Source organism: Tympanuchus pallidicinctus, unplaced genomic scaffold (assembly GCF_026119805.1).
Source record: "Tympanuchus pallidicinctus isolate F22 unplaced genomic scaffold, pur_lepc_1.0 scaffold26, whole genome shotgun sequence".
Classification (NCBI taxonomy): Eukaryota; Metazoa; Chordata; class Aves; order Galliformes; family Phasianidae; genus Tympanuchus; species Tympanuchus pallidicinctus.
In genome coordinates, this window is record NW_026294743.1 from 4,290,729 (window position 1) to 4,313,851 (window position 23,123).

Genomic DNA, 23,123 nt, shown 5'->3' on the forward strand with positions numbered 1-23,123 from the left:
CTGGGAGAAGGGATGATCTCTTCATATTACGTTCCATTGATTTGATGAACAGTAAAATATTTTTTGGTTATTACTGTGATGTTTGATTTGTATGGTAGCTTCCCTGAGGAAACAACATAGTTTTGAACAGCAGTGTTCTGGAATCCTGCCTGTTCTCTTGATGTTATTATTCATGGAGTTGTCGTGAGATCCAGTTCTCCAGTATTTCCTACAAAAGAATGTTACATAATTACAGTCTTCATTGTGACAAGGAATCATCTGCATGCATCGCTTATTGGAAAATGTTGGGTTTACTGGGTAGCATCTTCCTTTGTAACTCAGAGTCTTTACTGACTTTGTCCTTATTAGTGGCATTATTCTCTAATTTGTGGCTTCAGTTCCAAGCCTTTACCCAGCTGTGCTCCTTAGATTCTACTTCTGAATTCTCTTCCAGGCTTCTTCATTCTATGAGTACGCTTTGAGCAGCATCTTTGTTTCTGTACCCCTCATCGTGTCTTCTTCTGGACTGTCTCCTGTTCTTAAGTTTTTGCTTTATACTATAATATTAACTGAGCTCTGCAAATACACTATGTTCTGTTTGCAGGAAATGACCTAGACATGTACCAACACCAGTTCCTGGAACTTCGTGAAAGACTATTGTATGCTGAAAAAGAAAATAAGAAAAGATCACGTGAGCTGAGCAGTGCCCTCAATGAAATAAAACATATAGTTGCAAAAAGAACTAACTCGACGACCAATCATACAGGTTTGTATGTGTAAAAAAACTGTATTGTATGTTAAAAATCAGATATTTTGTGTGCTTGTGTATCTTTAAAACTGGCATGAGAAGAAAAATCATCGATCAGTGGTATCAGCAGGGAAAAGTAGCTAACAAAAAGAAAAGCTGTGGTGAAGCAACCTGTAGCCTATCTTTAAATAGCATCTAACAAGTAGGGCATTTAAACAAATAAGGAACTAAGTAACTAAACAAGGGAGGAAAAAAAAGGAAACTGACTGCGGTGACATAATGGGAAAGCACAAGTCAAACCTGTAATATTGTTATCTAGCTTTTTACAGTGTATGAACTCTTGCTGCCAACTACAGAGCACTGAATAAGCTGGTTTTTTTCCAGCTTTTATTATGTAATTACACTCTGATAGTACTGGGACTGTGTCTAACCTGGAAAGCAGGTACACCTCCTCCCTCATGTGTTCCACCATCCTTGGAAGTGAAGTCAGTTTTAGAAAAGAAAGGAAAACCTTTGAGGAGGCGATGCTATACACTGATGTTTTCTTGCTTTTCTTTTTGAAGAGCAACACCAAAATGAAATTAAGTTGACTCTAGTTACCTGGCTTCTTCCCATTGTTTAATTAAACATATTAGATCATTGTCTTACAGGCTATTGTACATCACCATCTGCAGACCGGTAGTTACATACAACAATCAGACAAATCAGTTCTCTTCCCTAAAAGAAATGCTGTAGGATCTGCCTTCCTCCCTGTTCAGGGGTAGAAAAGCTACATCCCTGGGGAGAGCAGGAAAATCACCAAGGGAGTCTCTGCCCTGGAAGCATTCCACAGTACACTTTGGCTTGAAAAAGAGTCTGAGTGCTGCTGTAAACTATTTCTTTAAGATCCTTGTTTGTATTCAGTACAACAGATGGGTATCTGATTAGAATAGAGAATTATCCAGGACTGGTACAGGAAAAAAGAACAAAATGCATTCCTGGTTTGTGGAGTCAGCTTGATTTTTGTTGCTGTTGCTTTTTTTTTTTTTTTATCTTTTTATTCCCTGTCTCTTTTTGGTTGTTTTTTCAATATTAACGTAGAGGGACTGTTCAGATGCATCTAAGCAATTGCTTTACTGTGGGTAAGCCATCAGAATGTCAGACTAGAAATTGCCTTGTCAGCCACTAACAGTACAGCATACTGCATACAAAAACCTACTGCCTGGTGCACACAGCAGCAGCAGAGGGAAATGCAAGTCCCTCTTCCGTCTGTTCTTTATTCCTGTTGAATACAGGCAAGTGTTAAAGTTGTCCATTCATGGTATTCAAAGCATCAATTTCTTAAAATTGCCACGTGTTCTTAATTTTTACTTTTTTGCTGATATTTTAGTTCATTTCTTTCTTTCATTGCGCACAATCCAACTGAAGTCCCTTGTGCAGCCCTTGATAGATGCTAATTCCTATTGGAAATGGAAAGTCCTATGAAGTTGCAAAGGTATTTAAACGGCAACAAAAAAAAGTTGATATGCCACAAAATTCCGGTATGTTTAATGCGAAGCAAGGTGAAGGACTTGTGGATCTCTTTTTCGTACCCAAATACTTGGAGGTAGATATTTCTGTTTGTGTGGTTGTTTGTGGGGTGTTCTGTTGTTGTTGTTTGCTTATTTTGCTTTTGTTGTTGGATTTTGTTTTGTTTAATTAAACAGTAAGACGGGGAATCCCTGCTGATTTCCTACCTTTACGTGGGACTGTCTTCTGAATATTGAAATACTACAAACATTCAGCCCTTTGGGAAGTCTTCACTGAGCAAAGATGAATGAGTAAAGCAGGTTATGGTGATTTGTAGGGCTTGCATTAAGTAATTTTGAACACCGGTAAATTTGAGGCCTTGCATTAGGTGCATTTCTTTCATAACTTTCTAAGTCAATAAGCTTTCTGTTGCCCTGCTGCAGACTCTGTAGGTTTTCAGTTCTTCTGCAGCTTGGAAGGGTGCTAATGTCATGTTGTTTACAAAAAGTAGTGAAGGTGTTGCTCTCGTACTGTGAAGCACATGAGCACCAGCCACTCTGCAAAACTGAGGAGGCAGCCTCTGAGAGTAAGACCTACCATCTATAAATTCATAGGAGGGGCTTTCTTTCATTTTTCTTTCAACAATGAAATGTAGTCTTTGTTTTAGTCCATTCAAATACCTCTTTTTTTTTTTTTTTTAATTGCATCATACGTATCCTGTCAGCTCCTGTGGATATCTTACAGTCAGCGTAGTTTTCTTCTGTCAGCTTATAAGTACATCCGCAATGATTTTAGAATTCAGTCATTCACTTTGTATTCAATTTATTTTAAAGACTGTTTACCACCACTGGATCACTCAGGAATGCACGTGTGAAGGAAAAGAAGCCAGGAAATGAATGGTATCTGTGGGGAGGGTTGTGCTGTGCTGTTCTCCACTGGTGTTCCACAGGAGGGGCTCATGTTGACTGCAGTGCGTGAGTGCTGATGCATGCTACTGCACACTCATCTGTGGGATCTTGGCACGTCCATTTCTGAGATAGATCAGAGAAACTGGAAAAGTTCCATGAGTCTAAAACAGGACTCGACTACCAGGCAGGGCAATTATTAATCGTTGTGCAGTGTGTTACAAATAATCATTTTTGACAGATGATTCTGATGGAATAAACTCGTGTGTGGTACTCAGCTAAAACAACAGCTAGTTCAGATAGGTGAAATAACAGCTGCCAGTTTTATTTTTTATATTTACCTGTGGATTTGTTGTTTCTTTAAGATGGTATGCAAGTATTAAATGACACCAGAAAACTCCCCGTGCATCTTACAAACCTGTACTACTACCTACCTCACCTCCGAGAATATGAAGATGCCATTTTTCCAAATGTTGTTATTGGACAACAGAGAACTGGAGGTAAGAAATAAAGTTCAGTTTGTGTTTTATACATACATTCTATTCATAGTTTGTACTAAATTCTAGCTATGACACATGCTCAAAGTTGGGAGGGATTTTTCTCTGAAGATTTTATAAACTTGCCAAACTGAATAAATGGAAATGGTGAAAGGACTTCTGTCACTCCCATCTTAATTTCAAGTCCTTAGCCCAAAGTACTCTGGTAAGCTTTTTAAAATGTCAACAAAAATAATCATAATTGATAAACAATATTTTTTCATGTTTAGTCACATTTTCATATAGCTGAGAAGCATTGCTGGACATTTTTTTTCCCCACATGTATGGGGCTGCTGTATCATGGCCCGAATCTCTGATTGATCACCTGAGGCAAGCACTGAGTCAGCCATGGGAGCACAGGTGAAGGCAATTCTCCTGTGCTGCAGGAAGAGGTGGAGCCTGGCTGCACCCCTCCTAGGCCCATTTAAGAACTGACTGTCAGTGGGGAAGGGTCTCTTCTGGAGAGCCACTCCATTGGAGTTGATTTTGCAAGCTCAGGATAGGGTGAGTGTTTGTTTTTTTTTCCTTACTCTATTTTCATAATTACATCAGACAAACTCCTGGATATACTACATCATCTGTGTTTCCATTGATTGTACAATTGGTGAGCCAGGCAGGCCAAATATATTCTTTATCATGGCTTTTTTGTGGAACATGTATAAATGGGTCAAGGGGGAGAACATCATTCCCCTAGACAAAATAATCCTTGGACAGATCCTAGGCTTTCTGGCATCTCCTTATTACCAGTTAGCAACCACAGTTGAGAAATGGGGTCCCCTGTGTACTTTAGGGAATATTTCCCCATTCCGCATGACAGAATACTTTAAAGGATTAGACAGAGATATCCTAACCACAAAAGAAAGGCAGTTAGCTGCATCCACAGTGGCATGGCCACTGTTAAATGCCTTAAATCAAGCTGAGATAAGATCAGACACCTTAGAAAGTGAAAATCAGCTATTAAAAGCTATAAAACCGAGAAATTGGAACAGGATCTTAATGTATTAACAGGGTAAAAAACAATTTTACAGTCCCTAGGTCAGGTCTGCAATCTTTCAGTAGATAATAACCACACCTCTGAAGTAATGGGCTTGGTTGAACAGGAAAACAAAAGCTTTAAGTCAGATCTAGAGGTTCCACTTAGGGTGGATTCCTTGGATCTCTGTCCTAAAGATAAAAAAAAGTGCAAGAGAGACCAGCAGGGATGCCGCCTGACCAATGGCCCCCTGCTGAAACGCATTTACATGCAATGGCTCGGCCATATGCACCAACAGAATTGATGGGTATGGTACAGCCATTTTGACAGGGGCTAAGAGAGAGTGTACCTGCATGGTTGCTTAGGTTATAGGATTCAGGAGCAGAAAGCGTCATGGTTAATGGACCAGAAATATAAAAGCATGGCCACCATATAGTCTCTGCTGTCAGGCAGAGACTATACGCTGCTGTCCAGTTTAGCAATGAGAATCATTCAATAATAGACTGGTTGATAGCAGCATGCCGCATGGTTTGGCCAAACAAAAGATATTCTATTAAACACAGGTTTATGGTCCTCCATGGAGGATCTTCAAAATTATATTCGTGAATTAGGCATGAGGGAAGCTATATACGAGGACTCATTTGATAGCCCGGATATGGTGAAGTTTTCAGCAGGCATGTGAGATTTAATATTACAGCACGCCTCTTCTGACCTTTATGGGACCTTAGTCTCTGTATTAAACTGTCTGGTGATCTCAGAAGCTGTGGTTCAACAGGTTGCCCAGTTAGTAGCTGATCTGGGGGAGACAGCATTTACGCACTTGGCGCAATATCTCAGTAGTGGAAGAAGCAGAAGTGCTTTCAGTAGTTAAAACCAAGAGGCCACCCATGCAGAGCTTTCAGTTGGGGCCTGTAAGGGTCTTGTGAAAACAAATGTTTAACAACCTTATTCGGGCTGGTGTCCAATTTGCAAAGATCGACTGCCGGTCCAATAACATCCTCCTTCAGCTGTGGAGATAGCTGAAGGATAATCAGAGATTCCAAAACTACCCTAAGAAACCGAGGGTGAGAGTTATAGGAACTGTGCTGACAACAACATGGAATTTAGAGGATTTCATTATTCCCAATAGAAAAAAGAGGTCCCCTCAGGTGCTTCAGGCTACAATGCCTGAGGCATCTGAAGCAGAAGACTTGACTTTGGCCCAGTTCATGGTGTGATGAGGGATATTAGTCCCCCTAGTGCCTCCAGACGGGACCAGAGGCCCTATGTAGAGTTAATGATATTCTGGTCCCGGAAAAACGTCCATAGAGTTATGGCACTTGTTGATACTGGAGCAGAAACATCAATTATTTACGGAGATTCAAACAAATTTGATGGGGACAGAGTGATGATTGGTGGTTTTGGGGGACAAACTATTCCTGTCACCCAAACATGGTTAAAATTGGGAGTTGGGTGTCTCCCACCCCAGGTGTATAAGGTATCTATTGCCCCAGTTCAGGAATACATCTTGGGCATAGATATTCTATACGATTTGGCTCTCCAGACAACCGTGGGAGAGTTCAGACTTCAACAAGCGCCGGATTACTAACGTCAGACAGTGTAGGCTCCCGGGTGGGCAGGATGAGATATCAGAAACAGTGCAGGAATTAGAAAAAGTGGGCATTATAAGACCTACTCACAGCCCATATAATTCCCCCATACGGCCAGTGCAAAAGTCGGGTGGCACGTGGAGAATGATGGTAGGTAACAGAGAATTAAATAAGGTCACGCCGCCTATTCATGCAGCTGTACCCAATATTGCCTCCCTAATGTACACATTGAGAAGGGAGATAAAAGCCTACTATTGTGTTCTAGATTTAGCAAATGCATTCTTCAATATCCCAATTGCTGAAGAATCGCAAGATCAGTTTGCGTTTACGTGGGGAGGCAGGCAGTGGACCTTTCAGGTCCTGCCACAGGGGTATGTGCATTCACCAACATATTGTTGTAATCTAGTGGCGCGTGACCTGGCTGATTGGAAAAAACTTATATCATTATATTGATGATCTCCTGCTGACATCTGACTCACTGGAGGCAGTAGGACAAGGGGCGGAATCATTAATCGCCTATTTACAACAGAAGGGATGGGCTATAAATCCCCAAAAGGTGCAAGGTCCGGGCCTATCTGTAAAATTCCTGGGGGTGGTTTAGTCAGGAAAGACCAAAGTGCTACCCAGTGCTGTCATAGATAAGGTTCAGGTGTTCCCAGTCCCTACAACATCAAAGCAGCTGCAAGAGTTTCTAGGTATATTGGGGTATTGGCGTTCCTTTATACCTCACCTAGCGCAGCTGCTAAGGCCACTATATAGACTCACGAAAAAGGGGCACCTATTGAACTGGGGGAAAACAGAACTAGACACTTTCCAACAGGTGAAACTGGCAGTTAAACAAGCCCAGGCATTGGGTATATTCGATCCTACCCTCCCAGCTGAGTTGGACGTTCATGTTACTCAAGACGGCTTCGGTTGGGGCATGTGGCAACGCCAGAGTTCTGTTCAGACCCCCGTTGGTTTCTGGTCTCAGGTTTGGAACGGAGCAGAAGGAAGGTACAGTATGATTGAAAAACAGTTATTGGCTGCATATTCAGCATTACAGGCAGTAGAGCCAATAACTCAAAAGGCTGAAGTTATAGTCAAGACCACTGTACCGATTCAGGGGTGGGTGAAAGATCTGACCCACCTTCCTAAGACAGGGGTGGCTCAAGCACAAACAGTGGCACGATGGGTCGCCTACCTCAGCCAAGGGAGCAGTCTGTCTTCATCACCCTTGAAAGAAGAACTCCAAAAGATCCTTGGCCCATTAACGTATCACAGTGATGCACCAAAAGAAATACTGGTCGCTCCACCAGAGAAGAGTCCCGTTCAGGAGGGAAAACATCCTATCCCTGAAGATGCCTGGTACACAGATGGGTCCAGCAAGGGCAACCCGACCAAGTGGAGAGCAATAACGTACCATCCCTCTACTGAGACAATCTGGTTTGATGAGGGGAGATGGTCAGAGCAGCCAATGGGCAGAACTGCGAGTCGTGTAGATGGTTATAACCAAGGAACCCGGTGATGGTATCCTGAGCATCTGCACGGATAGTTGGGCTGTGTACCGGGGGCTCACTCTTTGGATTGCACAGAGAGCTACCCAGGAGTGGATTATTCATTCCTGGCCGATCTGGGGCAAGGACATGTGGTTAGACATATGGAATACAGTCAAACACAGGACTTACATGTCTACCATGTTTCTGGTCATCAGCCCCTACAGTCACCAGGAAATGATGAAGCCAACACGCTGGCCCGAGTTCGATGGATTGAGAATTCACCATCTGAGAACATTTTCCCCTGGTTACATCAGAAGCTACGGCATGCTGGACAAAAGAGTGTGGGCAGCTGCTAAAGTGTATGGGGCTGCCCATACGGCTACCTGACAGCGTTCAGGCATGTTGGGACTGTGGCCCTTGCTCCAAGATAAGACCAAGAGCGTTGCCCAAAACAACAGCCCATTTTGCTAGAGGACACAATCTTCTCCAGCAATGGCAGGTCAATTACATCGGGCCCCTTCCTTGCTCCGAGGGGGCGAGGTACGCCCTGACCTGCGTTGTCACTGCAAGTGGGGCTACTGCAGGCCTATCCAGTACCGAAAGCAAACCAGGCATATACCATCAAGGTACCCACTAAACTGATGTCTGCCTACGGGACACCTCAAGTCATCGAGAGCGAGCAAGGGACTCATTTTATTGATGCAATGGTACAGCGCTGGGCAGAAGAAAATAACATTGAATGGCGATTCCACCTGCCGTATAATCCAACGGGGGCAGGCTTCATCGAACATTACAATGCTATTCTTAAGGCTGCCCTGAGGACAGACTCCAAGTCCCTTCAGGAGTGGACAAAAAGATTGTATGAAACTCTGCGGGATCTGAATGAAAGACCCTGAGACGGCAGACCCAGTGCCCTCAGAATGCTGCAGACAACACGGAGACAACAATTCAGTCTGTTTCATCCATCTGAGCAATCCACTGATGACTGCACAAATTGTAATGAGTTGCAGTGAACTGTAATCCAAATTTCTAAGTTGCATCTTCTCCTAACAGCTAAGCTGTAAGTAAAAAGGGTAGTCAAAGGCAGAAAGCAAGCAATGAATTAACGAGCTATGTTACTATTGTGTATTTTTTATTTTGATTTTGACTTTTCTGTGGGGCTGATTTAATGCGAAGAAACATTGGCAGCACTTCCAATGTGATTCAGAAATGACTTGGCAGGGCCCATGACAATGGATAACTTTCTACAGTCTTCTCACTAGAAGGTGTAGTTGGAGCAGCGTGGTTTAGGCCTGTAGTTCTCACTGGAGTGCTCACAGGTCTGTGTGAGTCTGCAGAAGGCCAGAAGTAGTCAGCTATAAGCTGTGAAAAAACGCTCTACTTTGAATTTCTAGTTCTTTCTAAGTGAAAATCACAATAGCCAGACTGCAGTCAGGTCTTGCTGTTGTGTGCATGTTGACCTTCATAGTGTAAGAACAAACAAAAGCCTAGTGTTTAGCTAGCTGTGTGCTGGGAAGGAACATGGGGCATCTGTGTTTTTAAGTTGATGCTGGCCCTGATGATGAAGTCTGGAGCAGGTCACTAATAGAACACATTCCTTTCTTTCAGAACCCTTAACTTCCATACCAACCTCCTGTGTTTGTGGTTTTGTGTTTGGTTTTTTTTGTCTTTCTTTTCTTTTTTTTTTTTGAAAAGGAATATTCTGCAACGACTAAGAATTTCCTAGGTTTATTGAGCTGTATTAGGCCACTGAACTCACTAATGCCCTCACCATTAAAAAGAGAAGTCCTTCTTAAAGTCTAGTGTTATAACACTGTTCCATTACAAGGTCAGTCTTTCTCAGAGTCAATTTAAGTTCCTTTCTTCTTAATAATGATTATGCATACATTTCTTTGTTCTTCTCGCTACATTAAAGCTATTAATTAGTAACAGTTAAACTACTCAAGATTTTTTTTAATGTGGATTTCTTTTTGAGATAGCCACCTTCGTGACCTGTGAGAACTTTCTCACTGAAGCAGTGTAGTTTTAATTCTTGTTACTCAGATCTCAAACTCTATACCAAAAATTGGTGTTTATTTTGCAGTACCCACTTCTGAAACTCAGTAGCAGATATGTGTTTGCCAGAAATAGCATTGTATTACCAAATATGTATTATCTATGTAGCAGCAACTGGTGCTTATAACACAGGCATAGGTATCTCTAACCTAAGCATACGTGGATATATTTCTTCCTGGTAGCAAAGCAAATGCTGTCATACTCCTATAACAGTACTGAATCTCACCACATAAAACAATCAATGAATGTTCACAGTAGTGATTATCTTCTAACATCATAGTTCCATTCAGATGACCCGAAGTTATCTAAACCAGAATTAAAATGGAATTTACGGTCACTTGACATAAGATGTCTTGACTTTTCATTTCTGTCTTTGCAGTCTCACTGGTGATGGGTGTTCCTACTGTGAAAAGGGAAAAACAAAGTTACCTGATGAGCACGCTTCGTTCCCTACTGCATGGACTTTCTGAAAAGCAGAAGAATGACTGTGTAATCATCATCTTTGTAGCAGAGGTAAGTTTGTGTGAGAAGCTTCAGGGTGCTAATAGAAAGACAACATGGAAATTCTTGTGTTAGTATGAAAGTGTAGAAGGTGTTGCTACGTAGCGCCTTCAGCTTTGTGAAGGATTTCTTCAGTGCTGGATGAGGCAGTCTTCATATGTGGATAATACTGTAACTCAGATGTCTGAAGGAGGAAAAATGCTCATCTTACATTTATAAACGCAGCTGATGCAATCAAGTTTGGTATAAAAATCATACAAACTTATTATTTTGTCTGAAAATTGTAGGCTATTGAAAGTATGAAGAGCAAGTTCTTCACAGGACGATTCCACATGAAGATAGTACATTTGTTCTGTGTAACAAAAAATACAGCTTATTTATCTTCTATTTTGACATGATATATATATATACCTTAGCACGTTGGAGACTTTTTTGTTAAAAAAAAAAGTTGTTTTAAATTGTTCAGAAACAAGAATATTCCAGATTTGGAAAAGTGAACAGTTCTCAAGGTAAAGTACTAGTGGCAAGTGATTTGCTTTTTCATTTCAATTTGTCTTGAGCACAGAGGAAGGAAATACAGAAGAGATCTGTTGACATTTGCCAGCAGGTGAAAGACTGCAGTTACTCGAAAGTTATTCTTAATAGTTCTTTGTCCTTCCATAAAAGACATTACATTTCTCAAATGAACTGAATGTATTCATAATGAACATCTTCGCAGTGAATACATGTGGATACTCATTAAGAGTTAAAGTTTATTTTTCAGTTGAGTAACAATTTACAATAGCTTTTGCAACTGTAATACTGTCAACAGAAATTGCCCCGCAGTCTACACTTCAGATAAATCTTAACTGCCATTTAGATAAACCTTCTATTACAGTCCTTCAGAGAGTTATTTGGTTTTTTTTTAAGAGTTAACTTCTGAAATTATACAGTTTCTCTCTGTGGACAGTTGTAAAAGTGCATTTTTTTAACAAACAGTAGCTTAGGTTTTACTAACAGTCCAGCTTATTGAAGATGAAACTGCTGCTGCAAGAGTCAAGCTCTCTCCTTTCTCTCATCCCCAAAGTCAGGTTCATGCAACTTTCGTTTTTCAGCCATGCAGTAAATCTCAATAGGTGAACTGTACTGATATGAGAGGTGATAAGAACATGTACTTATAGGAGAAGGGCAGGTGTGTTCACTGATCATGAATGCACACCTTCCTTATTCCCACAAAGCTTCCAAAGATCAAGGTGAATGTTTACACTCCTGGATTAACTCAGAGTAATTTACTGCCTGCAAGTGCTGGTGTGTTTTTTTTTTTTTCTTATCATATGTTTTTTTCCCACTTACTACAGTTCTGTTGTATAGCTGGTAATGATCATTTCTGTATTACAGAAAAACAATTATCTTAACTGCTAAGACAGGAATTGTATGGCTTTGGGAACACATTCATTAAATTCGGCACTGCATAATGTACGTTGGTCACTCCAAAAGTAATGCCTCCTATTTATTTCCATGGGAACTTCAACAGATACAAAGAATTCAATACCACTATTTGATGGAGAAAACTCTCAGCTACAAAACCCAGACATGGAACCCACTATTAGCTCTGCATTCTCATAAAATCTGCACCAGTGGAGGCAACCTGCTGTCGCCACTGCTGAAAACACACCAACCCACCACCATCTACTGTTTGGTTTCCATAAACGTTCAGCAGGCACGGATGCATGTGCAGTTTTTTCCTTACGGGGCAGTTCAGTAGCATCCCTTTGGTTCATACGTCCTTCTGTATCAGACACCGTTTTGTCAGAGCGCCTCTCTACTGCCATCTGTTGCACAGCAACAACATGTAATGGCTCTGCTGCCGTACCACCAACATCTGTCTTTGATGCCATGGGCCAACATAATAATGGGAGGCACTACTTCTGGAGCAGCCTCATATTTAACAGATGTGTTTTCCATACCAGAACTGTTAATTTCATGAAATAGGAGCACCAAACGAGCATATCCTCCAAGTTTTCACACTAAGAGCCGTGAGTTTGTTATATTAAGAAGAAACTAAATAAACATTTGAAGCTTTGTTAGCTTTATAAAATCTTACTTAGGCAACTTTTCTCAACAGGCACAGGCCTTTTTTATGATATTTGGATGACTGATCCCAAATAATTCCTTTTAGTGACAGTTACACAGCTGTGCTTTTCTGGTGTGAGTGAAAGCTGTAGAGCAGTTTCTGCAGAAAATAGCTTGGCTGTCTGCAGAAGTAATGAACAAACAAAATGTCATACTGCCCTGCAGTGGAAATAGAACTGTAACACATTGCTCTTGTTTCTAATGAAATACATTAGAGAATAGAAATGAAGTGCTTTCATATAAATATTTCCTTCAAAATGTTGCTTAGTGCTTAATGCAAAAATGAGTGACTTGAAATGAAAGCCCTCCTCTTTTCTTTAGGTGAATGCAGAATATGTTAACGGTGTTGCAGAAAGTATTAAAACCAGGTAAGTCCTGTGCAGTGCGACATTCAGCAGCTGATAGACAAGTTGTGAGCTTTTATGGGAAGAATTAGAGCATTTCAGCAGTAAATTATAGTACTACCATACTGAAATGGAACTGCTAAGAAATGAGACAAAGGTGCAGTCTTAGTACGTGTATCATAAATTCAGAACACAGGGATATATACTAGTTTATTTTCCTTTTTATGTTCATAAATATGTTTTAAATAATCAAATGAGGCCTCAGCTCAAGTCTCTTGACAAATATTTACTTGAACCTAAGTCTTTTCTCTGTAAACATAATGATGCAATTGTAACCACTTCGGGCTACATGTACTCTGTCCCCCCTGACTTCCTAGCCCTACAGTCCTGATGTTTATCATATTTTCTGGTGGTTTTGTTTCCTTGTTAGCCCGTATTTCATGAAGGCAGTGGATTTGGGGCAGCAATCAAATTATAACATGATGTGAAGCACTAGTAAATGATGGGTAACATGAGATAGATTTTCTTAGCCATGCAAAATTAACGTTAGCATTAACAAAAGAAGACTTGGATCCTAGTGCAGTTTTGCTTTGCGTTCTTTCACGTGGACATTTACAGCTGTGAAAAACCTTAGAGCAGCTTGAGAAAAACACTACTAGAAAGCAGTGCTGGCATACAAGAACGCATTCATTGGTAGATTCATTTGGTCTGATGAAAGGTGTTTTCTAAGAAGCCAGGTAGCGTAGCTAACAGTCACAACACAGGTAAGGCTGAAAGCCCTGAACTGCAGTTATCTGAAAGAAAGCAAGAGATGATATATGCTTTTTCAGTGACTTTTAAGATGAAGAACAGAGCTGAGACCTAAACCTCCATGCCAGACCTCCATAAAAGACAGTGTCATTTCGGTTGGGATGTAAAAGTAGATTGAGGAAGAGTAAGGAACATGGTAGTTCTTGCACAGTTGCTGTGATTCTAGGTAGTTAATTTTGTTGTTAATTACTGCTACATTTTTATATGATTTTCAATTCAATATTTTCTTTCATGTTTTTTGTTATTTGAAAGAGATACTGTACTGCCTGTTCTAATGGTTGTCAAGGCTCTCAGCTTGGTTCCTAATGCCCCTACCTGGCAATATGTGTGATTATGTTCTTTGCTAGACTTGTGAATTCCACTTCTGGAGATGCAGATGCAATTTTTGGGAGCCACTGTGTGTGGTTACAGTCAAAAATCTTTTTGAAAAATAGAGTCTCTCTAAACTTTTCTTCATAGCTTCCCCAGAGAGGTGCAGTCTGGAGTCCTAGAGATTATTTCTCCTCCTGCTTCTTATTATCCAGATCTTTCCAACGTGAAGAAAACATTTGGGGATTCGGAGGACAGAGTAAGGTAAGACAGCTTCAATAAAACCTAAGAGCTCTTTTCTAAGAGTATGAAATGGAAAACTTTTCAAGTCAGTGTTGTTTGAGGTGATATGGTTTTTGTATTTCAGAGCTAACGGATCTCAAGTGTGCTCTTCCCCCCTCCTTAACCCCCTCAATTGATGTACTTATTTATTTATTTGAATCATTATAGAAGGAGTTCTTGTTAAGATCTAATGCTGTACATGGGCTTCATAGTGACAGCCAGGGCTTCACCTTTGTGTCCTGTCTCTGGGCATCCCGTGGGTTTTAAAGCTGATAATTCCAAGAGATGATAGGCTAGATAATCAAGTGATAAAGGAAAAACAAACAAGGGAGAGGATCTGAGAATGCGCAAAGAAAAGCCCGTGTGACTCCTTTAATAACTAGTAACAATAAATGTGGGTTTAATTAATGACCTAACTTGCGATGATGGACGTTTCTTAGTACTGTTAATGATTTAACTTCGGGGGATTTCGTTCAAATTCACTGAAGCTGGGATTATAACCTAACAAAATTGATCCACTGGAGGAAAATGATTTTCTTTTGACCAACAATAACTGTAATTTATGCAAAAAAGCAGTAGTGTGCCTAAGAGCTGCATAAACAAGAGGTGTGCAGTGCTTAGAGTTTAGAGTTGATTGAACTCAACCAGTGTAAGGGATTTATAGATAAACCTTCTGTTTTCCAGACCATAAGCATTCTTATGTACTTAAGTTTCAGGTATGATTAGTTTTGAATCAGGTACACTGGGAGTGCACTTTGGTGTTAATTGTTTTATGTATTGATATTTGGCATTGAATACTGAGTACCAGCTTCCTCCCTTGGTGAAATGAGATGCTGTACTTCACAGAGAAAAATCTGTGTTTGCATTTAAATTAGAAAATGAATTTTTTTTTTTTTTTTTTTTTTTTTCAGAATAAAAAAATTTTGCCTACCTGCTTCTCTATTCTCGATCAGTAAAAGCACTCAGTTTTATAATGTTGTGAATGATCTTTAAATAGTAACTGTGTATTGACCTCTACTGTTCATAATGCAGTGAGTAGGCTCCTTAAGTCATTTGAAATGAACCTACTGCTTAAACATTTAGAACGTTTATTTTCAGGATGACTTGATACAGATTTAAATGTTTTGCTTAGTTAACATCAGCTTTTATGGGGAATTCAAATTATTTGCTGATCTACACCAATTGAAAGGAAATTTTTAGATAAAAAATACTACTTGATTTCTTCTTGTTCACTTATCAATGAGTTAGAATACTCAACCTTATGATTTTGTTGCTCTAATGCTTTTACTATACAAGTAACTTTTGGAAATTACCCAAGAGGATTTTCAGAATGTACTGCTTGTATTTAGGTGGAGAACGAAACAGAATTTGGATTATAGCTTTTTAATGCTGTATGCTCAACCTAAGGGAACATTTTATTTACAGGTATGTTCACATGATCATTAAGCAGCTACAATACATCTCTCTTGATTATTAACTTTTGACTTCTTGTTTCCTAAGTCTTCAATAAAAATGTCGTTTCCTGTGTGGTTTTTGTGTTCTTTAGAAACATCTATATATTTCTGTGTTTGCATACATATCTTGTAGCTATGTATTTCATTAAATCCTTTTGTACCTCCATGACATGTGATGATAAGGTAACTGAAGCATTAGGTAAAGAGAGTCAGAGTTTAGCGTATTTTCATTTGGTGCAGAATAATGGTGATAAATCCAGGTTATAGCCCAAATCATGAAGAACCAAAAGACCTTATGTGACTTTTCCAGATAAGGAAATATTGCAGAGTAGAGACACCAGTGACAAGGTTGTGCAGCAGGTTTGTATGAATCCTTAATTCACCAGATGATTTAGTGTTAGATTGTAAGATCCCCATGCATTCATACGTTCCCCATGCACGCACTTAGGTTTAGCCATCATCCTGGGTCTGCGTTCCACAGTGACAGAGCTGTAGAACACTGTTGTGACTTAGGCAGCTTTTGTAGAAACATGAGATAAACAAAAAGAACACAGAAACAACAGGAATAGTGGCAGTTCTGAGAAGCGAGTTTTCAACCCAGAAAGTTCAGATGAAGACATACTTGGTTTGATTGTAGTGAAATTATGCTGATGTTTTCTTAATAAGAACATTTTGAAGTAATGGTTTTCACTGCATTTCCTGGAATTTACCAGGGCCAGTTGAGACACTTTAATAATATCAGAGCCAAGTTCATGGGATTTTAGCATAGCTAAAAATCAGGCGTCCAAATCCAGGACTAGTTGTGAGGAGATGTATTTGTTCTTTGTGTTCCTGTAGGCTGAGTTCATTCTGAAACATCTTACATGTGAAAGCATTTTTGCAGCAATTGTAAGGAAGTGTTTTCTATCAACATTCACGTGAGCAAACATAAAACATTAGAACAATTAGAATCCCTAGTTAAAATCTGTTATCTACTTCGGACTCAGTTAATTGAGTTATTACTAAGGTGTTTGTTTGTTTGTTTTTGCTTCATAAGGTTTTCCTCAGGGAGACTGGGGAGCTGCATTGTGTCTTTACATACAACATACAGAGATATGTAGGTTGTTGTCTGGCCTCCTATTTGGTAGAGCTTTAAGTTGAGTAACTTTCATAAAAGTGTATTTTTATCTGACATTTTCTTCATACTAAAAACCCAGGAGTTTAATAAATCAACTATTTCTGTACAAAATGAGAGAGTGAGATTTTTCAGCGTAGCAATCTTCAGATTTGCTGAACAGTGATTCAAACAGAAGAATACAGTAGTATAATTTAGAAAGGAAGATGCATTCCTGTCAGATGCCTGCACTGCCCTTATACGCTACAGCTCTTGTTGCTTCTTGATTCTACCTTCTCTTAGGCAGCTCTTGGATGGCAACTGGGCAAGATGAGCTAGACAGTGTTTATCTCCAGCTTCCTGACCAAGCTCTGTATTGCCACTTCATAGCTTCCATTTGCAGATAAGAGCATGTGAAGAACAATTGGCTGTAAGCTGAAACCAGAAAAGTCTGAAGTAGAATGTAGATGCAGTGTATTAAAGGTAATTGCATAGAATGTGACTTACTGTAAAGAATAACAGGTACTGAAATCCCTACGCAATGGCAAACGCTCTTCAAGAAGATATGCTTAGTGGAACACAAATCATGGGCTCAGTTTAATTACAATTAATTTCCTTTTTTTAGCATGTGCTACATAGGAGATCAAATTATACTGTCTAATGATCCCTGTCAACTGTCAGCTCTGGAAGAGGCCGTTTCAGACCTCTCCCTAGTCAAAGCTACATTCACAACCGCTTTGCATTCCAGCCTCTATATTTTTATTCTGTATGTTTTCTTCTGGTGTTTCTCAGTAAGGAGGTGTTTGTGAGATATGAAGGTATTTTTGAGATACTTTTCTCTGCCTTGTACTTTTTTGTGTTCACTCAATTTGTCTGTGAGGGTTCTCTGAAACTCTCTTTGATTCCCTGCTCTCCTCCTTTTACGTTTAGTGTTAGTGGTGGTTTGGGTTTGGTTGGTTTGGGTTTTTTTGTGTTGTTGTTTTCTCTTCCGTATTACTGTCTCCTTAACTCCACCTCAGATCTTGTTATTAACAGTTAACTTTGACCTCAATTCTTCTGTATTTTTGTAACTCACCATCAGCATAAGCTGGCAGGATCAAAGCAGATCTCTTCATCTTGTCATTCAATTTTGTTCTACTTCCTCCTTGTTTCACTGTTGGTGACCCATTTCTCCCTCCCCAACCTTACACTTGTATACTTCTAATGACCAAATTCAGCTTAAAGCTGGGGACCTGCTCCCTTAGACTTCTGTTGCTGCATTTGTTGAATGTGCAAAACCAGCAGGAAACCGTTTATTCCCCATAGCATTCATTTTCTACCAGTTTAGCTCCGTTAACCAGGTTCGAATGCTATCAGACGAACACTAGAAGCAATAAAGTACAGCAGTTAGACCAAATGAATTGTATCGATACGCTGCACTCCAACAATATTTTCCTGAAGGCTTCGACTCCTCTTCCTGTGTTTTTCTCATTCATACCACATTCAACTCCTGATTTACTTTCTCCTAATTTTTTTTTTTTTACATTCATTTATTTTATTTGCCTCTAAACTCTTTGTTCAGAGTCATTATCTGCAGATTTAGTAACCGGCACAGCTTCTATTTTTCAGATCTCCCATTCTTCTCTGAAAACAGTGCAAAAACTGCCAAGTCTTTTCCCATTTCCTTGATGGGTGCCATTTTACTTTTCTGACTGTCCTTTAGTTGGCTTTGCTGCTGTGTTCAGTTTCGGCCCTCACAATGTGTTGAAAGTTCTCTGCATTTCTGCTGTTTTACTGCAGGTTCCTTCTTCCATGAGAAGAATGTACTCCCTGAAATGTGTTGCACTAGCATGTCAATAAGAGTCCCCACTTCTCCCTCACCTTTTAGGTATAACAGAGTCTTCCTGGGCTAATCTGTCAAGCTGCAGGCCATCTGCTTTAAAAGCTTTTCTTCCCAAACAGTTTACTTACGCTGCTTGTACAACTTTGATACAAACTCTCTGTTGCTTTCCTTAACCTCTATCTTTTTGCGTTACGGTTGTTTGGTTGTTTTTTTATTTCCTAAGTGAAAGAGAAGCAATCATGGGAAGTAAGTATTTAATGAATGATACCAAAACAGTGATATGTAGAAGCAAAACAGCAATCCTCTGCAGTATGGCACAGCTTCGCTACAGCCTGTGCAGCAGCCAGACATCGTGTGATTATCACTCACAAGGGGCAACTCCACCACCTCCTCTGCAAGCAATAAAACCATCAATTGGCTTTGTTCTTTTTGTTTCTTCCCAGCTGGAGGATGATATTGTAGCCAAACCTGATTACATTCAAAGCATAGAAAACTTTGCTGCTGAACAGTCCCAAGAGTGGGTGGTTCTTGAGTTCTCCCAGCTTGGATTTATTGGTAAGTATTAAGGCTTCTGCAGTTGTCAGTTTGTTCAAGCAGATCTCATTCAGAATTACATTTCTTATATGGCAGGACTTGTATATCAGAACTTAACTGTCTCTCAGGAAAGCTTCCACTGGAAGCCTTTTACTTTCCGTGCTCATTGCCTCTGTCTTTATAATACAGCACAAAGTCTAGTTGTTGGGTTCAGTTAAGAAGCAGTTTGTTCTGTATCAGGGCACTGTGTGCTCCTGCAGCCTTCTTTTCACAAACGGAATTTGCAGTCAGTGAAACATCTATTTTCTTTCCTTTGTGGAGCAGAACATGCAGCCCATATTGTGGTAAAGTTTTTTTTCTTTTTTGTTTTTCTGTTTTTATAATAGTAAGTTCCCTTTTACATTTTATTTTCGTAGGTTACAACATAATTTACTTGTGATAACACCTGTGTTAGGTCAAACAAGGAAATCTAATAAAATCTGCTAATAAAAGCAGCAAGGATACTAAATGAATATTGATAGAGTTTTAAAGGCTTTTATTTAGGTCTTAACCTAAATATAGTCAGTGTATAATTGCCATTGAAATCGTATGCCTAACGATTTGAGAGGTTGCTCAGACTTTTTCATCTGAAACACGGATAGAAACGACTGGCAGATTTATGTTGGGACCAGGATATAAGTGCATGCTTGTCTACTCACCTGGTTGACTGTGTGAGAATGTCTTCATGCATGGGATGGAGTTAAGTTCCAAAGCAGAAGCCTATGTAAAAGTCCCATTAAACATCAGGATTGCGTCTGTGTGTTTAAGGCCATGGGTACTCCAGAACATAAAGCTGCTGAATGCTTACTGTGCAGCAATAAAAATACTGAAATATCCAACTTGTCTTGCTTTCAGGAAAATTGTTTAAATCAGAAGACTTGCCGTTTATAGTAGAATTTTTTCTGATGTTCTATAAAGATAAGCCCATAGACTGGCTTCTGGACCACCTGCTCTGGGTCAAAGTGTGCAATCCAGAAAAGGATGCAGTAAGTATGTCTATGCATTTATGAACAGAAGTAATGCTCAGTCTCTGTCACGACACTATTTAGCTTCTAGAAGCAGCATGAAAACCTCTCAGTACAAGAGCCGATACGGGTCTGCATAGTATGGCACTGTGCTGGAGCCCACTAGGGCAGAGGAAGAGGATGACTTATAGAAATTCAGATTTTCATGTCAGAGTTGTTTGACATCTGTCAGGTCAGAATACAGCCAGTGCAAACTCCTATCTGCTGCAGCTGCTCACTTAAACAACCCTGCAACATCAAAGACGGTTTTGGATACGTGACATTGAATACATGACTGTCATTTCTCATAACTTTCCAATGACATTACTTCTGATGTTTTCACAAGTCAGGGCAGCATACAATCTTAAAAATGCAGTTCTGAATTTTGCATAAAATTTCCTTTCTCTCCAGCATCAGAGCATAAGTGTTTTACTTGAAATTTTTAATTGCCTGGGAAAAAACTTGATTCTTTGCCTGAAAACAAGACAAAACAGAGGGAAATGCGTAGATTGGAAGGATGAAATGATACTGTTCACTGAAAATGAAAGAAACAGTTGTGTTGGTTGAATTGCAAAGGATAGCACTTAAAGCATGACAGGTGAATTTGATGAGATGTTAAGTATTATGTCCTTCTGCATTCTTTGACTGGCCTTTGGTGCTGGTCACTACTCACACTTCTCCTGTACAACAATACTATGCCACGTAGAAATGACTGGAAGTTCTCCATTATATTTTTAAGGTTCAAGATTGGTTTGATTAGTGTAGTCAGTCCCCACATGACGTGTTTGCACACATGTTATTTTTGTATTGATAAGGAAGAAGAGTCAGATGGGAGTTGTGCAGAACAGGAGCCTAAGGAGAGCTGAACAACAGGCTTTCAGTTTTACTGTATAGCAGAGGTAACTTGGGTACAGCAGAAGGTACCTGATTTCACACTTCAGCAATGCCTCTGAGGAGTCTCTATTCCCAGTTTGTGCAGATAGGATTAAGCTTTGAAATCCTACTCTAGAGTCGGTCTAGATCCTTAAGTACCTCTAATTTAGGCTCTTGCTTAAACTCTGATAAGAGTGAAAAAAGACATTGTTATGTTAATGCCACCCATTCCATATGTGTCTCACGTGTACCGTCCTCAACTCCTACTAATTAAACATTTTGCTTTCATTTCTGAAACGACTCTTCTCCCTTATACTATGCATAAATGATATGTGAAACAATGCGATGTTCCTGAAAGGCAGGCAGTGTGAGCCTGTCCTGGCCAAACCAAAGCAGAGAAGCTGACACAGAATTTCTAGTGACCTTCGTTATGGCGATTTCAATTTCAGTTGCTGTGCATGGCAAAAAAATAAAAATAAAAATGTTGAATCAAGCTAGTCTTGTGCTGCCCCTGCAAAGCAATGACCAGTGACGAAACGAAGCTAGAAACGAGCTAGGACTGTTCACGTGCATACAGAAAATGGAGGCTGGGAGAATGAGAGGGATCCCAGCTGCTGTTCCTCCTGTATAAATACAATTGATCTGAAAGTGATTTGAAAGCTGGAGTTTCCTGTAGATGAAGAAAAGGCAAGATGACAGAAATCCTCACACTTTCCCACTCTGGAGTAGCTGAGAATGGTTGCTACTTGATCGATCACACTGTTCCTCGTGGGAGGGTCAGCATGTACTGTGTTCTTACACTGTCTTACTGAACGTCTGCTGTGGGCACACATTAAATACTTGGTTCTGTTAAGAGCCTTCCAGGTGTTGGGTTTTTTTTTTACTTTTTACTTTTAATTAGTACTTCTTTAAGAACCAGAAATCCCCTGTGTGTTTTATTGTTTAAGCCAGTTGAGTGAGGATTATAATGTCTAGCATTGATGTAATTTATGCTACGTGTCTTCTTTTATAGAATTGAAAGCACTTTGTTGAAGAGGTAAACACATTATCCTCTCACATCTAAATATGTAAAGTCTGTGATATAGAGTGGTTAAATGATTTTCTGAACTCATACAATTATTTTGAGGCAGAACTGAGAGTCTTGGGGACACTAATTCCAACTCTTTGCACTGTTCCTTTTTATCATGCTTTATTAATTATTGTAAGATGTATGTTTCATTGTATCTAACCATGATGCTTTGAGAATAGAGTGCAGCAATTTCATTTAAAGAAATGATGAGCTGTCAGTCGAAAAGCAGGAAGCCCAGAAACTGGTACCAGTTATGGTTATTTCATTCCCTGGTATATGTCATGTCACAAAGTGTGTCTACACTGGAAAACAAGGATACAAATACAGTATCTAGGGGCTTTATGTAGTTCTAGGGTAAACGATAGATACGTGACATAGAGTTTAGTACAGTATATTACATTGTAATATTCTTATACATAGCAGAAAGAGCCAAACAGAAATGTAAGCGGAGTCTATCTCAAGAGGATTGGTTTTGGTCAAAGCAGAATCATATGGCAAGGCCAGGAGTTGAAAGAAAATTTGCCAGAAGCAGTTACAAAAATCCACCAGCTTTCTATCTGAGGTGTATTTTACTCTTGAGGTGTGATTGATGATATACAGGGCACAAATCCCTGAATTAATAGTGGTTGAGCCTGCAAATATACATTGCTCCACAAGTGGAATTACGATGAGCTTATGTCTGGAAAGTGTATTTGAGATAAAATGTCTAGTAATCTAAGGATTACTCATGTATATGTAGGTTAAAAAAGACCTGAACCCATACACTGAACTACGTAATGAAATTGCCCTATGGAAGTTAGCTAGCATCTCCTTTATTTAAATGAAATGTCACCCTCTTTTATTTTTTTTTTTCCAGGCACACTGTGAAAAGGAAAAGGCAAAGTTACGTATCCGTGCTAAGCCATCTCTCTTCCAGCATATGGGGCTTCATTCATCACTGTCTGGGAAGATACAAAATTTGAAAGTAAGCATAAGAAATGATTGCCCTAGTTGCAAGTTATATGCTTATGTTTTGGTTTGTTTCTCAGTTTGGTATCGAGCATCGCATCTTCAGCGTTAGGTGGCACCTCCATATCCTAGAAATGCTAGCTTACAGTTCTGGGGGAGAATATTGTTCTGGCATGTG

The 23,123-nt window shown here is 39.7% G+C and overlaps 1 protein-coding gene across 5 annotated transcripts in view; it reads left to right on the top strand.

Moving 5' to 3' along the window:
- Nucleotides 1-23,123, top strand: part of MGAT4D (MGAT4 family member D) — a 40,292-nt gene that overhangs the window by 12,775 nt on the left and 4,394 nt on the right. For 4 of the 5 annotated variants that reach the window (XM_052690068.1, XM_052690067.1, XM_052690066.1 and 1 more), the window contains 9 exons: nucleotides 584-745; nucleotides 3,486-3,620; nucleotides 10,131-10,264; nucleotides 12,686-12,732; nucleotides 13,978-14,091; nucleotides 15,459-15,534; nucleotides 18,922-19,033; nucleotides 19,907-20,037; nucleotides 22,854-22,961. In XM_052690068.1, the coding sequence (XP_052546028.1) occupies nucleotides 598-745; nucleotides 3,486-3,620; nucleotides 10,131-10,264; nucleotides 12,686-12,732; nucleotides 13,978-14,091; nucleotides 15,459-15,534; nucleotides 18,922-19,033; nucleotides 19,907-20,037; nucleotides 22,854-22,961 (1,005 nt within the window). In that variant the 5' untranslated portion in view covers nucleotides 584-597. Of the gene's footprint in view, nucleotides 1-583; nucleotides 746-3,048; nucleotides 3,190-3,485; nucleotides 3,621-10,130; nucleotides 10,265-12,685; nucleotides 12,733-13,977; nucleotides 14,092-15,458; nucleotides 15,535-18,921; nucleotides 19,034-19,906; nucleotides 20,038-22,853; nucleotides 22,962-23,123 lie in introns of those variants that run through there. The other variant, XM_052690070.1, reaches the window with a different exon arrangement.